The following is a 16,372-nucleotide window of genomic DNA, read 5'->3' as shown; positions in this document are numbered from 1 at the left end:
AAGTTTCTTTTTTCTTTTTTTTTTTTTTTCAATAACCAAATGTGTTATTTATTTTTGGAGAAAAACAATTAAAACTGAGGTTTTTCCCAATAGAGGGGAGAAAGAACAATAAGAGATCATACCCTGGTTACATGCTAATTACTACATTCTATGTGATGTGGATGTGCTCAACATGTATTCAAAGATATTAGAAATAATGAGCATTTGCAATTTAAAAATCACAAATCACTTGAGAATGTTGTAAATTCATAAATGTTGAAATAAATACTTAGAAATAAGTATCTTTTAAAAATTGAAGTCTTTGACAGTGTTTATAGATCAACCCAAATGTTACATACAAATAGTATAGCAAACAAATTGACATTACTGCTAGTTTCCACTTAATTTCTTCATAATATGGCTGTCTGGTGTTGCATTAGTGAAGATGCTTCCTACAAACACATGGGTACCCCAGAGACTATGATGAATCACTTTACAGCATCCAAGATCATCGACAGAGAATCCTAGATGTCGGTAGCGTTCATCTGTTTCAAAAAGAGTGTTGTTTGTATATGGTCCAAAAAATGCCAAACCAGATGATGGGTCAATAAAGTCTGCCCAATATCCTTCAGCTCGAAGAGCATAGCAAATTTCCTTAGCACCACTGATGAACTTTTCTAAGAGCATTTCTCTTTCAGTTTCTACCTCTTCACTCCAAACAGTCATATCATTCTTAGTTTTCTGTGTTACAGTCAGAATCATTAGTTTGCTATTAGCTACTTCTGGAAATAGTGATTCGAAATCTCTTCACAGCAATTCTGGACATGTTTGGATTGCACACTCTGGCACTTTCAAAGTAAATTTCTGCACTGTTAATTTCTTGTTCAGCAGGTGCATCATTACCCTGAAATTCGTTCACATACTGTGCCATAACAAACTCATGTCTTTCACTTGACAAAGGTTCTGCTAGAACATCAGGCAAAGTTTTATAAATCAGGCTTTTCTTCTGTGAAGCAGTCCCATTGAGGTGACAATCAAAACCCATGTTTCCTGGAAGCTGGAATCCCTGATCCTGAGGTCCAAATGGTCCCATAGTTTCATCAGGCCACACTGTTCGAGAGCATATATCTGGAGGTGCAGTGGCCACATGAGACTCATCAGAACCTGATGATCCTGCAGTTGAAAAGGCTTTGGGATTGACAACCCTTTTAACTAAAGAGCAAAACCCTGAGAGATAGGAAACCAGTCTGGCTCTGTTACAAAGTACATTGGCCATTTCTAGCGGAGAGGACTGTCACAAAATAGCTTTCCTTTTGTAAAGTTAATCCAAGGGCGAAGTCGGAAGGGCTAACGCGGGTGGAAACCATCCGTACCAGTCACCACCACTGCCGCCAGCTGTCCGAGAACCCTGACTTGGAAGTTTATCTATCTGTATATCTGTCTGTCTATATACACTTTTTCTGCATAATCTTATTTCTTATGCCAGAATCTGAATAACGTTTTTTGCATTCTTTCTTACTGGACTTCCCACTCTCATCTAATATATGCCTCCACCTTCAATTAGAAGGCGAGGCCAACTAGGGGAAGACCACCCTCTCAGACATGTTATTAAATTTTCATACCTTTATCCTGTTATAAAATAAATATGTTGCTGTGAGAAGTCACATCATTTCTATATAGAAATGAATGATGTGCCAGCTGCCAATCCCTTTACAAAAATCATGGAAGAAACCAAAGACTTGGCTTTTTTTTTTAAATCTTGGTAGAGTTTTTGTTACTATATAAGGAAGACAGAACATTCTTCATTTTTGTAGACACACTTTTTGCAGCAAGTGCATGATAGTGCATTATATGAATAGCTACTCCTTTTTTTTTTTTTTTAATTTAGGTAGCAAAGCTTGACGTTTTACCAAGCATAGCAGGGGGTATCATCAGTACAAATTGATCCACACATATGAACTGTTAGCTAATGGTTCAAAAAGAGATCTTGGATGAGATTGAATACATTGATTCCTTTCACAGTTAACTGAAACAGCTCACAAAAGAGGAATTCATCTATGCTCTCTCCCTTAGATACTGCAAAAATAACAACAGCCGACTACAGTCATTAGTATCACTTGGGTTCCACAAACTGGGTACCTACTTCAAGAGGAATAGGTTTTGCATTTTTTATAACTTCCACATACTTTGGCTTTTCATATAAATTTTAAAACAGATCTCATCATTAGACAAAACATATTGAAGCTTCTTTGGTACATCTCCTTTCAATTTAATTAAAAATTTTCCAATGCCCCAAAATTCACCCATTACAGGGGCTTCTTTTCCTTAGCATATGAATTTGCCACTTGATAAAATGTTTATATCCGGAGCTTCTAAAGTCACACAAACTCACATGTCCTCAAGGTTTTGCTATGATCAAATCACTCCTTTGTCTCTACATGATAACAAGTGTATCCTTTTCACATTAAAAATATTTAGTATCAGTTTCAATATTTGAAATAACAAGGCACATAGGTCACACTGCAGTTGAGTTCATCCCTATCTGATATACAGGTGAAGTTGAATACAACTTCTGGTTCTGGTTCTATTTGTGTCTTTATGACATGGCACAAGAAAAATAACAAAAGTATGGAATTTTGCTATGGAGTAAACTGTAATCAACACATTGACAGTTAATGGCTAACTACTCAAGCAAACCCATCCATGCTACTGACATGTCATTATCTGCACATGCATCAATAAATACTCCACAACGTGGCAAGACAGATGAAGCCACAACGGAACAGCTCTATATAAGTGAGTCAGCTTTCCACCACACACACATTATGGCTGGCATGTGCTTTTTTATATTTTAATTAATAGCTGAGAGTTGTGTTTGACTCAGTTATGTATATTGGTGAACTGGGCACTAGCAAGATGTGGGGCCAGTAAATTCCACCATGAGGACTAAATCTGTGTTCTTGTAATGAAATCAGGCATATCTTCCTCTTCCAGAAAGGGAAGAGCTCCAATAAATAACCTCTAGTGTAGAGAATTAAAATGTAACATCCAACATCAAGATGCAGTAAGGTCTATGTGCATTATTCCAGGCAATATTTAGAAATAGTTTATAAGCCAAGACCTATGAATACCTGGATACCCTTTAAATTTATCTCCAAATATTTCTTCATCACTTCTTTATAGGTGAGGTTGAGCTTTGCATGGAGAAAAGGTGAAGAAGGAGAGATGTTGGTAGCATTACCCAGCTCAGGCCTCTGTCCTTTACACCCCCAAAGCAAGCTAACACATGATCAAGTCACTGAACCCACACTTGGTAGTTCAGTGAACGTCTGGTATTACTCCAAAATGCTCCTGCAGGCCTTAGTGTTCACCCTTGGCAGTCTGTCAAAGTATTCCCTTCGTAAACAGTACTCTCCCTGGGGTAGGCAAGTTCTAGTGAACAGTATTGTATTTCCAAAAATGTTCTGGTACCCCTTATAGACTGATGCCTCTGCCAGATGCCAGTTGACCTTCTCCTTAATCTGGCTTTTAAAATGTGTAAACCCTAGAAAAGTTTCTCCCTCTATCTGGGTAAGCCATATGTTAATGGTGTTTACTGAGAGGGAAAAATATAGTGAAGCACCCTATAGATGGCTATAAACGCTTATAAATAGTATTTCCTGGGACTATGGAGTGAACGGAGAGGATGTGAGGCTCACACAATCATAGAATTGGGTAATCATAGATAAGAAATGGAAATAAAGGCTCACTCGCTCTCTTTTCCCAGTAATATAAGTAGATGTCTTTGCACCTTGATCACAATTCATGGAGAATGAGTAAAACATTAATGGTGTAATCGCTTACATTGGCAGACGAGATTCTTGGGCCCCATCTTCCTTCCTAAGAAATAAAACCTCAGTCATGTGGGATGAAGGCTGAGATGCTTTAGCTTAGAATTAGATCTTGAGAATGAGAATATAAGAAACTAGAGTGGAGCTCCCTCTGATTTGCTGTTTTCCAGCATAGATCTGATTGGTTCAAGTATACAACTTAATAATAGTAAGAGAATTAAGCTCTTACATGTTCCCAACACCATGCTAAGTAACTTACCTGCTCATGACATTGCTTATGCCTATTTTATAGATTGAGGAAAAGGAGGCTCAAAACTTCTAATAAATGTACTTAACATTCCCCAGCTAGTAAGAGGTGGAGCTGGGACTCACACCCAAGAAAATTACTTAATCTCAGCTTCATTGGTAAATTGGGATAGTTAAGCCTACCTGCTTTGCACAGTAATTGTAAGCATTCACTATAAATATATGGCAAACTAGTACTAGGTACTGAGTTTATTAACTTTTGATTCCCCTAAATGTCTTCTCTACACACTGAGTTATGGCTTCTGTCAAGTTTTCATTTATTTTCTCAACTATGAATTAAAACTCATTTAATATTCTTTGTTCCACTTTAGTCTCCTGTTAAGTTACTATGGTATGTACTGTCCACTGCTCTGTGCCTCTCCCTACTGCATCATGTTTTAAAATCAAAGCAAGAGGAAAGAGGTGTGTATTTCTTACCACATTCTTTTTTCCTTTCATACAAATCCATATGTATTAACTCTTTAAAAAGTAAACACATAATACTCATTTAAGAAAGGCATGTTAGAACACACATGCCTACCATACCTTATCAGTTAAGTCAATTTCCTATCACATTTATTGCCAAAATCCCAACCTTGAATTGAAATATAGATGTTTTAGGGTTGGTAATTTACTTAGCAGTTAGGCTTATGTTTTTTAACATTGTAGTACTGAGGAGAAATACTTTCATCCAGAAAGTATTTGCTCAATAGAATATTACCAACACGTAATATCTCTGGAAGCACCACCAGATACCAGAAAAATCCCAAACTGCCAACACTCAGATCTGACAAGACAACTTGCTATTTGTCATAAAGGCAAACTTCTCCTTTTCTTAACTAAGACATAGTTGATTTAACACTTAAAAAAACTTTCATATCTATCCATCAAAAGCTAACACCATCATTTCAGGAACTCTTATTTGGAAAACTACAAGTGGCTCTTTATAGATTCGTGGCATTTCTTGGGCCTTGGCCATTGAGACTTCCAGCCATCCACATAAGCCCATTCTCTGTGTGACTCAAGCCCTTCCTCCTGGCTGGGCCAACAGTGTAGATCCAGGCCTGTGGAGAGTTAGGATTTAAAGATTAACTGATACGGCATCGGATGTCATAGTATCCTTCTGTGTTTGTGCCCTTGCTTTTCCTCTGTGCCTCAGCTCTGGTACCCCTCTTCCATGAGGACTCCCCATTGGTGCATTCTCCAGCCATGCTGGCCCATGGGCAGTAAACTCATTCACTCAGCACATGGCTTACTCTCATAGTCTTAGATACTTGGGGTCTCAGTCATTGTAAATAAAGTCTAAAACTCAAATAATGGATGAAACTCAACTTCAATCATCTTCTACCATATTGATCTTTTAGAAAGTGATGCTAGGAAGTAGTACAAGGGCCTGGGTGGTTGGGGCACTGGGTGTTTTAGCAGGTTGCTCAGGACCAGGCATGGTAGGTGCCTGAAGACAGTTTTGCCTACACTGTCATGGTTCTGGTTCATTTTATTTCTTCTGGGGCCATGTGGGAAGGAGCCCCTCCCTACAGGGAGATAACCATTCAGACAACCAACATTTATTGCCCAGTATCCTAGGTTCAAGCACTTGTCCTGTATATCATAGGAAATGCAAAGATAAGTCACACTTAGTCTTTGTGTTCTAAGAAATGCAGATCTATTCATTAAAAGACATAAGATGTGTGCTGAGTGGTCATAACAAGGCTTATATTGAGAGGTACTGAGAAGAGTGGTGGGAGTTCCCTGGAGGGGCTTGAATTGACAAGGAGGACTTGGATAGTTGGGGAAAGAAAGTGTGGAGGGTGCACAGACAGAACAGACCAAAATGGGAGGTGTGTTCTGGAAGCACCATAGGAGTTTTTGGGTAATAAGAGGCTTTCTGGGTCTTCTGGAATCTTGAAGTCGACATAGGCTGAACATCCCCTACTATGTTCAAAGCACTGTGCTGCAGGCTACGAATAGGACAATGAACAAAAGGGACATGGCTACTCCCTTCAGGGAGCCCACACACAACTTTTTATGCTTGAAATCACTTCCAAAATGGGAAACACCAAAGATAACTCTAGGGATTGTGATGAAGATAAAAGATACCCTAAATGGGAAATCTGGAAGCTTTTTAGACAAAGAGGTTGTGTCTCTATGTATATGTAGGTTACTAAAGCGTGTTCTGATATGTGGAGTTATATTTATGAAAAATTCTACAAACGGATTGTGGTGACCATTCTCAGAGATCTGGGAGCTCCTCCCCTGTCTTTCAGCAGGTCCTTTGACGTTAACGTGAAAAGTGAGACTACCTGGGCTGCTCCTCTTCTCCCATCCTTCCCCATATATCCACTACTTCCTGATTTATTTGCAAATACAGGTTTCACAGACTGGATTTTTTTCCCCAACAGAATCTTGTAGACATGTTTTCTCCAGGTTATTTTCTTAGTTATTATTTTCTGATGTGTCTAATACCAAGATTCCCACAGGGCGCGTGTAACAAGGGTGGAATGCACACATCTATCAATTTGTTTGTAGCACTGTGAAGCAGAAAAAACATGGACCAGTTAGCAGCAGCTTCATCATTTCCTGGACAGGTGACCTTAGAGCATTGGTACTTAGACTTTGGAGCACAAAGAATTGGGTGGTGGTTAGAAATGCAAATAACCCAGTCCTCACTACCAGAAATTCTTGCTTGCATTTTAAATTAGTCTTTTGTACAGTTAGAAATGCTTTCAGCTGTAAGTAGCAAATATCCAGAAATAACTTAACATCTCACATAATAAATCTCTTAATCATTGTTCCAGGGTTGGTGTAGCTCAACAAAGTCATCAGAGTCCCAAGCTCTTTCTGACCTCTTGTCCTACCTTCTCAACACTTCAGCATTTCATCCAGAGCCATGTCACTTCATGCCCATATATGACTGCTGCTCCCAGGAGCATATCCCCTCACCACCATGCTCGAGAAATGGCGCCAGACAACTCTCCTTGTTCACCTTTATCTTTTTTCAGAAGCAAGCAAAATCTTTCTCAGAAACTCCCCGCTCCTGGCAGGATCTCATATATTTTTGGCCAGAACTCTGTCACTGGTTGCCTCTGGCTGCAAGGAGATGGGAAGTGTATTAGGGTTCTCCAGAGAAACAGAACCAGTAGGATATATTTTTATGTATATAAAATAGATTTAGTTTGAAGAATTGGTCGTGCAATTATAGAGGCTGAGAAGTCCCATAATGCGCCATCTGCAAGCTGGAGTCATGGGAAAGCTGGTAGTATTCTTCAGTCCAAGTCTGAAGGCCCGAGAACCAGAGGAGCTGATGGTGTAAATTCCAGTCCAGGGGCCAGAAAAGGTGCGATAACCTAGGTCAAGTGATGAGGCGGCAAAAAGGGGCAAATTCCTCCTTCGTCCACCTTTTGTTCTATTCAGGCCCTCTGTGGATTGGATGGTGCTCACCCACGTTGGGGAGGGTGATCTACTTTACTGAGTCTGCTGATTCAAGTGCTAATCCCATCTGGAAACATTCTCACAGACACACCCAGATATAATGCTTAATCTGGGAACCCCCGTGGCCAGTCAAGTTGACATATGAAATTAATCATCATAGGAGAGTATTTGGGAAAGAGAAATGGGGATAGCATGGCTTGAGACTAAAATTGAAATAACCATGACTTATCCCCTCAAACTACATTGCCACCTGAGCATACCTGGGTCCTGCTGGAAATGAGGAAATAGAGGATGACTGTTAGGGACACAACCATTGTGTCTGCCCCAGCCTGGAGGGGATTCTGATGCAGTTGTCCATGAACCACACTTTCAGCCACTGGTTGTCAAACATCTGGGTTATATCAGAATCATCCAAGGAGCTTTAATAACTGCCAGAGGCCTGGACTGCACTGATTTGGTGGGTCAGGGTAAATGATCGAGAATCAGTACCTTTTTAAAACTCACTACATCTGCAGTCCCCAAGCCCAGGGCCGCGGCCTGGTATCAGTGTGTGGCCTGTTAGGAAATAGGCCACGCATCACTGCTTGAGCTCTGTACCAGCCCCAGCCCCACCCCCAACATCCCACCCTCCAACCCCTGGGCTATGGACTATTTTCCATGAAACCAGTCTCTAGTGCCAAATAGGTTGGGGACCCCTGCTAGGTGATTCTGAGGTACAGCTAGGACTGAGAACTCACTGGATCAATCACTTTCTCTGAACACCAGTTAGAAACCCATGGAGATAATATTAGGATAATAATAGTGCTTGTCACATAGGGTAGGTGTTAGATATAGATGGTTTGGGATGCATGCAGTTAAAGCTCAAGCCAGCATGTACATGACAGGTGAACAATAAGTTTGGATATCAGCCCACTCTCTCCTTACACCAGATGATTTCAGAAGCAGATTCCAGTTTCTTCCAAAGAAAGTGTTTTTCAAAATAGAAGTAGACTTGTTTGTCTTGGCTACTCTATACTAGTTCTCTACGGCTGCAGCAACAAATCACCACAAATTTAGCAGCTCAAAATAACATTAATTTATTATCTCACACTTCTGCAGTTTAGAAATCCAGGCAGGCTAGGCTGGGGGCTATGTTCAGAGTCCCACAGTCCAAAATCAAGGCGTTGGCTGGGCTTGTCTCTAGAGGCTTGAGAATGCACTTCTGAGCTCACTCAGGTCATTGGCAGAATTCAGTCCCTTGTGGCTCTAAGGCTGAGGTCCCCTTTCTGCTCTTAGAGGCCATCTGCATTCCTTCTCCTGTGGTCCCCTGCAACTTCAGAGCTCCAACAGTGTGTCAAATCCTTCTCACACTCCGACTCTAACTTCCTCTTCTGTGCCCAGTTAGAAAATCTGTTTTTAAAGGCCCGTGTGGATAATCTCCTTACGTTAAGGTTAACTGTGTCTTATAACAAAATCATGGAAGTGATATCATATTCAACAGGTTCTGGGGATTAGGATGAAACATCTTGAGGACCTTTTCAAAAATTCTGCCTCCTGTAGCTTTCCATCCACTTTCCTGTGTAGCCCCCCTAGCCGTTAGCATTGAAGAGTGACTCTCACCCATCCTTCAATCTTGTTATCACCTGGTGTTTAGCAATCTCCAGGTGAAGTGTTAGCACCTCTCATGTCCTTGATTGCAGCTCCATGCAGGTGTAATTGACTCCCCGTATTAGGCAAACACCAAGGCAGGAATTTCACTTGCATGTCCTGGCCATGGACATGGAAGAACAGCAGGCTGGCCTGGCCTGGAGGGGTTGGAGGCATCAGGTTTTCAAGCCTGTGGATTTCAGTCAGACACGAAAGGACAAACAGCAAGAGGAGACAGTTCAGTCTAAGGGACAGCTGAGTGACACTGATACATAAGCACCACTGGGTTCAGAGGCTGTAATAAATAAAGATGATTTCAGAGCAGATGGGCCTTGTGGATCTTCCTGTGACCATCCAATCACACTGCTGGCAGCCACCCACTTCCCTGCCTTCTAAATGCCATTCTGCTTTTCTCAGAAGCCCAGATTGGTTCTGGCAGATGTGAAATTACTCTTTTAGAGCAAGAAACACCTTGTAGTTGTCCAGAGCATTTTTCAGGAGTTCTCAAGTCAGTATTGCTTTAGTCTGATTTTTAAACTTCAAATGGGGAACATTTTTAAATATTGAAAATCAAAGCATAAAGAATTCTACTGGGAGTGGGAGAGTCTGGGAATCCTTAAAAGCCAAAACAAAACTAAAAATCTGTAGGTGAGCCTCATGGCCACTTTTTTACAGTGGTTCTGTAGCAGACACTGGTATGTAGCCCAGTGTCCCTTTTGAATTTGAGGCACCCGTTTAGCTGCTGGGAGTGTTGGCAGCTGATGGCTCTCAGCTGAGTTCCTCTCAGGGAATTACCTGCAGCTGGAGAGAACCTTCATGTCCAAGGTCATGGCCCCTCCCTGGCGGCCCACATCCAATGACTGGTAAATATTAGGGTAGAAAGTCCAGGCAGCCTTGCCTCAAGTTGGACAAGACTGTAGGGCTATCATCGCACCCCAGAGTTCCCCCAGGGATTGGCTCTGGCCTTTGCTAGGATGGTTTCATGGTTCAACACCTCCCTCTGGCTAGTCCTGCTCCATCTACTTCCCCACAGGTGAGGGGCAATCCCAGTGGTACTTCCCACCACCATCCTGTATGCTCATCTCTGGTGGGCAATAGGTTCTAACAAGTCTCATCAACCCGAGGATAGATTGTTTGCAGAGGCCTTCAAAGTAGATGTGTGTGTGTTATGTGTCCAGGAGCACACATGTGTGTGTTTGTGTTTGAGAAGGAATGGACAAATGATCTAGGAGTTTAAAATATGATTGGAAAGTACATTTTTTTATTTTAAAAATCCCATCATGAGCTTCAACTTTTCTTCTCTAAAGTCTCAATTTCATCCCCTCAAAAAAGAGCGCCACAAATGAACAATGGAAAGGTGAAAAATTTCAGAGAGGCCACAGGTGTGTCCAATTTATTTCCTTCAGCAATGCACGAGAGGTATCTGCACGTGGGCAGTTGAGAAGAGGGGTAGATTGTCACCTATAGTTAGCTACCCAGAATGTTGCATTTACAAAATAATGGCCCATTTCAAAGTTCAAATTAATAACATTTACGAATGCTCTACCATCTTTTGAAAAAATGGCTCAAGGACATCATTTTTCCAAAACTCATCTTACTTCTCCACTCCTTAGTGGAATGGTCGGTGGGGTAGGTAGGCAGGTGCCTGAAGAGGTAGCCCTGATGAAGTGCTACTCCTTAGACATGGCTGGGCCCTTGGGCAGAGCAGCTGGGCCCTGACTCACTGATCCCCAGTCAGGATCTTTTAAAGTGTTAATTTGATGGGAACTGACATGCTGACACTAAGCTAGCTATCTGAAAATGTTCTAAGAGAGAAACAGATAGTATGTAAGAACAGGATAAGTGGAATCAGTCTGGATATTAAGACATATATGAGATCCACATATGTAAACATCTATTGGTTTCATGTGCCAAAGTATACAATTCTATAGATATTTTCTAGGCTTTCTGATGTCCTTGATTTTCATGAAAATTGGGTTAGTTTGAAAAGAGCACTGTTTAGCCCAACCTTAAACATTGTAAGGAATACGGTGCTCTTAAATGTGGTGGGAAATCAATAAGCCCAGCTGTGGGTGACAGGTGGGTGGAAGGTTCTGGTTTCCTGTGATATACATCTTGGGTAAAAGTTTGGCTTCAGGGTTTTAAAAACGTGAAATATAGAAATAAAGGACATCATGATAGGTTAAAAATTATAATCTTTCGAGTGATAAATACTATGTAAATTGCTACATTTTAAACACTGGAAGCAAGAGAGTATGTAGCATAATTCAATGCTTCTAAAATGAAGCCCCATCCTACCCAATTAGAATCATCTGAAGTAATTTTAAAAATTCAGATTCTTGGGCTCCACTTCAGACCTACTTGACCCAGGATTCTGCACTATAACTAGCACCAGGTGATTCTTGGGTACACTAAAACTCAAGAAAAACTGGTAAAATAGGATGATTAGCTTTAGTGCTAGAGGAGTCTTCAAAGATAAATCTAATCCAAACCCCTTGGATTGTGTCCAAAGCACACAGATATAATATAAGGTTTAAGTAATGAAGTCATGGTCTGAGATCCTTCTGTTGAACAAATATTTATAGATGACTTACTCTCTGCAAACCTCTGAGGGAAAAATAAAAATGAATGTGACATAATTCTTATCCTCTGTGAACCTAAAATGTCATCTAATTTTTAACTAAATATGTAATTCAACCTTTCCCCAATTCCCTGTTTTTATTCTTACAATTCTTCATCAAAGATTGTCTCCTGGAAGTCATTTAGTTACTGGGTAACATCTCCCAGACTCTAATCCCACAAAAATTAGCCTCATTTGCCCTGGACAGTTTACCTGGCACAGCTTTATGTTAGGTGAATGGGCATTTCTCATCTTTGAGTTTTGTTCTTTCCATCTAAGTCCTTGGCCTTAACTGCTCATTTTGGTTTGACATATTTGAAGGGTGTCATTAGCCCTGCAGCAGTTAACCTGAAAGAGCCATCTCTAGACATTGAGTTTCTGGGGCCAGGAATATATCATTTCCTCTCTGCAATCCCAGGATCAGCAAAGTATGTGGGGACAAAAATACTCATTCATATGAATATAAGAATTGGACTCGAAGAGTAGAGGGAAAGTGAGGGAAGGATTAATGAGAAAGACTTTAGAGAAACAGACCTTGGATGAAGGCCTGAACTAAGCAGCACTTGGAAGTTGCTTCTCTTCCCAAGGCAGTTTCTTCTGCCTGTGTTTCACCCTAGTGCCTCATTGCCACCCTCAATCTGGGCAGTCCTCCCTCCATACTGACAGGTCCTCCTCTCCTTACTGAGGGATAATGTGTTTATTCTCTGTGAGAATAATAAGAAGTAATAGTAAGGGGGAGATTTCACCAAACATCTGACTGGTGATGATGGTGCAGGAGGCTGGTCTTTTCCCCCGTCTTTAATGGTAACGTTTTCTCCCACCTCAGTCACATGTTTAGAGGGAGCTCAAGTATACAGCTAAATTTTATCCAATGGGAAGGAACTTGTGAGGACCACAATACCCAATGGAAGTAAATTACTCTTCAGTTACCTTGACTCACGACTAAGATACTAAAGCAGAAAAAAGTGGTGAACCAAGTTGCTGCCCGTAGTGAGGTAGAAAACGGGTACTTGTTCCCTCAAGATACATACTCCGTCTCCATTCAAACTGTTGAACTAAACCAAGAGTGAGGTCCTTGAGGAATAAGTTTCATCTTGTCTTCTTCATGGAGGAAGCCAGTACTTCTAAAACATAGCTCTAAAATGTCAGGAGCAGTCGAGAGTTAATAGCAATCATCCTCGGCTCGAGAATCCTCATTGTTACTTGTCAAATTGTTCCTGGAGTCCTTTCTGACATGTAAGAGGGTGTTGACTGACTCTAGTTATTAGGGTAATAGGGGATTTTAGGTCTGTATGACCGCACCCAAGCCTCCTGGGCGTGATTTAGACTCACATTAAAACTAACACAATAAATCAAATGTTTGCTGACCTTGTGTGTATAGAATAGCTTGGGTTCAATCTTAGGTAGAACTAGATGTTGGAGTGTTGAAAGAGGAAGTAAACATGAAAAGTCCTAATTTTAACACACCATGCCATGGGATGAAGTTAATTTTTACTTCCTTAGAGAGGAAACAACTCCCATCTTGCCATATAATATAGAGTCTGGAAAAATTAGTCTCACTGAGGCTAACTGTGCTGCTAGGAAAAGTCACTGGTTCACATTTTCACAGCTTCTGTTTCCCTCGCTTCAGTTATTTCAGTTTCAGTAGCAACAGGAAATTTGGATAATTCCACATCAAAAGTTTTAGATGCAAAGAGGAAAAAAGAAAACCCTGATGAGTGAGTTTCAAACAATTCTATGCAGTGACCCGGAGTAATCAAAGAGCAAATTTAGAAAATATTCTCTAAGTAGGATTTGCAAAGACTACTAAGTTAGTAAGAGACCAAATAAACAAATTTCTACTGCTTAATATATAACAAAGGTTATACAATAAATCATGTTTACATTATTATGAGGTGACTAGCCCTATAATGAGGTTATTTATGATCCTAAATTAAGATTTATGAGCACACAGTGGTTTTTCTTCTCTTTCTACTCTCAAGTCTGTACATTATACAAAGAAGACTGGATCTTGATGTGTTTTGAAACTTTAGACTCAGGTTAAATTTCCACTCAGTTCTGCTTCACTTGTTCTCATTCTGAGTCACTCGACCTCTGACTGCCAGTTTTCCATTTGGTAAATTTGTTTGAACATTTGTCAAAGTAGCCTGAGCAGGTCTAAGTATGATAAGACATGGAATAAAGGGCTAAGCTAGTAAAGTCTGTAAGACTTCCAGATAGGAAAAACACCATTTACTTAAGAATCTCAGAAATAGCTGGTCACATGTCCAACTTAGGGTTGCTGAGAAAATACAGGTGAATTCACTTCTCTGCAACTCTTTACCTGCTTCCAAAATTATGATCCTTTAAAGAGGATGAAGATTGACTTGGAAGTAGCTAATTTTAATTGAGATTATAAAGTAACATTCCATTATGTTTCAAGGCTGATTAGTATAATAAGGTGACCATGGCAGAGACTGGATCCTAAGATGTGCTTGAAACCCTTAATGCAGTGAGAGGAAACAGGAATGGGATTGAGCCTGGTGCAGCCTCATTAGGGTTTGGCTGTTGCTGTATCACGTGTACGAGACTATGTACAGACTATGAAATACAGTCATCCCTCAGTATCCAGAGGGGATTGCTTTCAGAAACCCTGAGGATACCAAACTCCACGGATGCTCGAGGCCCTTATATGAAATGGCATAAGTATTTTTATAGCCCGTGCACATCCGCCCGTATACTTCATTTATTTATTTATTTTTATTTCAGCATATTATGGGGGTACAGATGTTTAGGTTACGTATGTTGCCCTTGGCCCACCCCCGCCAAGTCCGAGCTTCAAGTGTGTCCATTCCCCGGGTGGTGCGCATTGCACTTATTGTTTATGCATATGCCCGTCCCCTCCTACCCCCTCCCCCTCCCCCCTGCCCAACATCGAATAAATGTTATTCTTATATGTGCACTTAAGTATTGATCAGTTAATACCAATTTGATGGTGAGTACATGTGGTGCTTGTTTTTCCATTCTTGGGATACTTCACTTAGTAGGATGCGTTCCAGCTCCATCCAGGAGAATACAAGAGGTGCTATATCACCATTGTTTCTTAAAGCTGAATAGTACTCCATGGTATACATATACCACAGTTTATTAATCCACTCATGTATTGATGGACACTTGGGTTGTTTCTACATCTTTGCAATTGTGAATTGTGCTGCTATGAACATTCGAGTGCAGGTGTCTTTTTCATAGAGAGACTTTCGTTCTTTTGGGTAGATGCCCAGTAATGGGATTGCTGAATCAAATGGTAGTTCTACTTGTATCTGTTTAAGGTATCTCCATATTGCTTTCCACAGAGGTTGCACTAGCTTGCAGTCCCACCAACAGTGTATGAGTGTTCCTGTCTCTCTACATCCATGCCAACATTTATTGTTTTGGGACTTTTTGATAAAGGCCAGTCTCACTGGAGATAAGTGATATCTCATTGTGGTTTTGATTTGCATTTCCCTGACGATTACAGATGTTGAGCATTTTTTCATATGTTTTTTGGCCATTATACTGTCTTCTTTTGAAAAGTTTCTGTTCATGTCCTTTGCCCACTTTTTGATAGGGTCATTTGATTTTTTCTTGTTGATTTTCCCGAGTTCTAAGTAGATTCTAGTTATCAGCCCTTTATCGGATTTGTAGCATGCAAAAATTTTCTCCCATTCTGTAGGTTGTCTGTTTGTTCTCGTGACAGTTTCTTTGGCTGAGCAGAAGCTTTTTAATTTGATCAGGTCCCATTTATTTATTTTGGTTGTTGCTGTGATTGCCTTTGGGGTCTTCTTCATAAATTCTTTGCCTAGGCCAATGTCTAGAAGAGTATTTCCAACATCTTCCTCTACAGTTCTAATAGTTTCACTCCTTAGGTTTAAATCTGTTACCCAGCGTGAGTTGATTTTTGTGAGAGGTGAAAGGTGTGGATCCTGGTTCAGTCTTCTACATGTGGCTATCCAGTTTTCCCAGAACCATTTATTGAATAAAGATTCTTTTCCCCAATGTATGTTTTTGTCTGCTTTGTCAAAGATTAGGTGGCTATATGAGGATGGTTTTATATCTGGGTTCTCAGTTCTGTTCCACTGGTCAATGGCTCTATTTTTGTGCCAGTACCAAGCTGATTTGATTATTATAGCCTTGTAATAAAGTTTGAAGTCTGGTAAATTTATACCTCCCATTTTGTTTTTATTGCCTAGAATTGTTTTTGCTATGCGGGGTCTTCTCTTGTTCCATATGAAGCATAAAATGAATTTTTCTACATCTGTGAAGAATGATGCTGGTATTTTAATAGGGATTGCATTGAATCTGTAGATCACTTTGGGTAGTATAGACATTTTAACAATGTTGATTCTATGGACCCACGAGCATGGTATGGTATTCCACCTGTTTACGTCCTCTGCTACTTCCTTCCTCAATATTTCATAGTTCTCTCTGTAGAGGTCTTTTACCTCCTTAGTTAAATATATTCCTAGGTACTTTATTTTCTTTGTTGCTATTGTGAAGGGAATTGAGTCTTTGATTTGGTTCTCAGTATGACTGCTATTGGTGTATATGAAAGCCTCTAATTTGTGTGTATTGATTTTGTATCCTG

The 16,372-nt window shown here is 40.4% G+C and overlaps 1 protein-coding gene across 1 annotated transcript; it reads right to left on the bottom strand.

Moving 5' to 3' along the window:
• Nucleotides 1–257: 257 nt before the first annotated feature.
• LOC105812956 (methylmalonic aciduria and homocystinuria type D protein, mitochondrial-like) lies at nt 258–1,315 on the bottom strand. Its single transcript, XM_012647523.1, is given in 2 exon segments — nt 258–823; nt 825–1,315. Coding segments are annotated over 2 exon segments (885 nt in total). The 5' UTR covers nt 1,256–1,315; the 3' UTR covers nt 258–369.
• Nucleotides 1,316–16,372: the final 15,057 nt, after the last annotated feature.

The sequence above is a fragment of the Propithecus coquereli genome, unplaced genomic scaffold (assembly GCF_000956105.1).
Source record: "Propithecus coquereli isolate 6110/MARCELLA unplaced genomic scaffold, Pcoq_1.0 Scaffold108, whole genome shotgun sequence".
In the NCBI taxonomy this organism is placed as follows: domain Eukaryota; kingdom Metazoa; phylum Chordata; class Mammalia; order Primates; family Indriidae; genus Propithecus; species Propithecus coquereli.
This window is presented reverse-complemented; position numbering and strand designations above follow the sequence as displayed.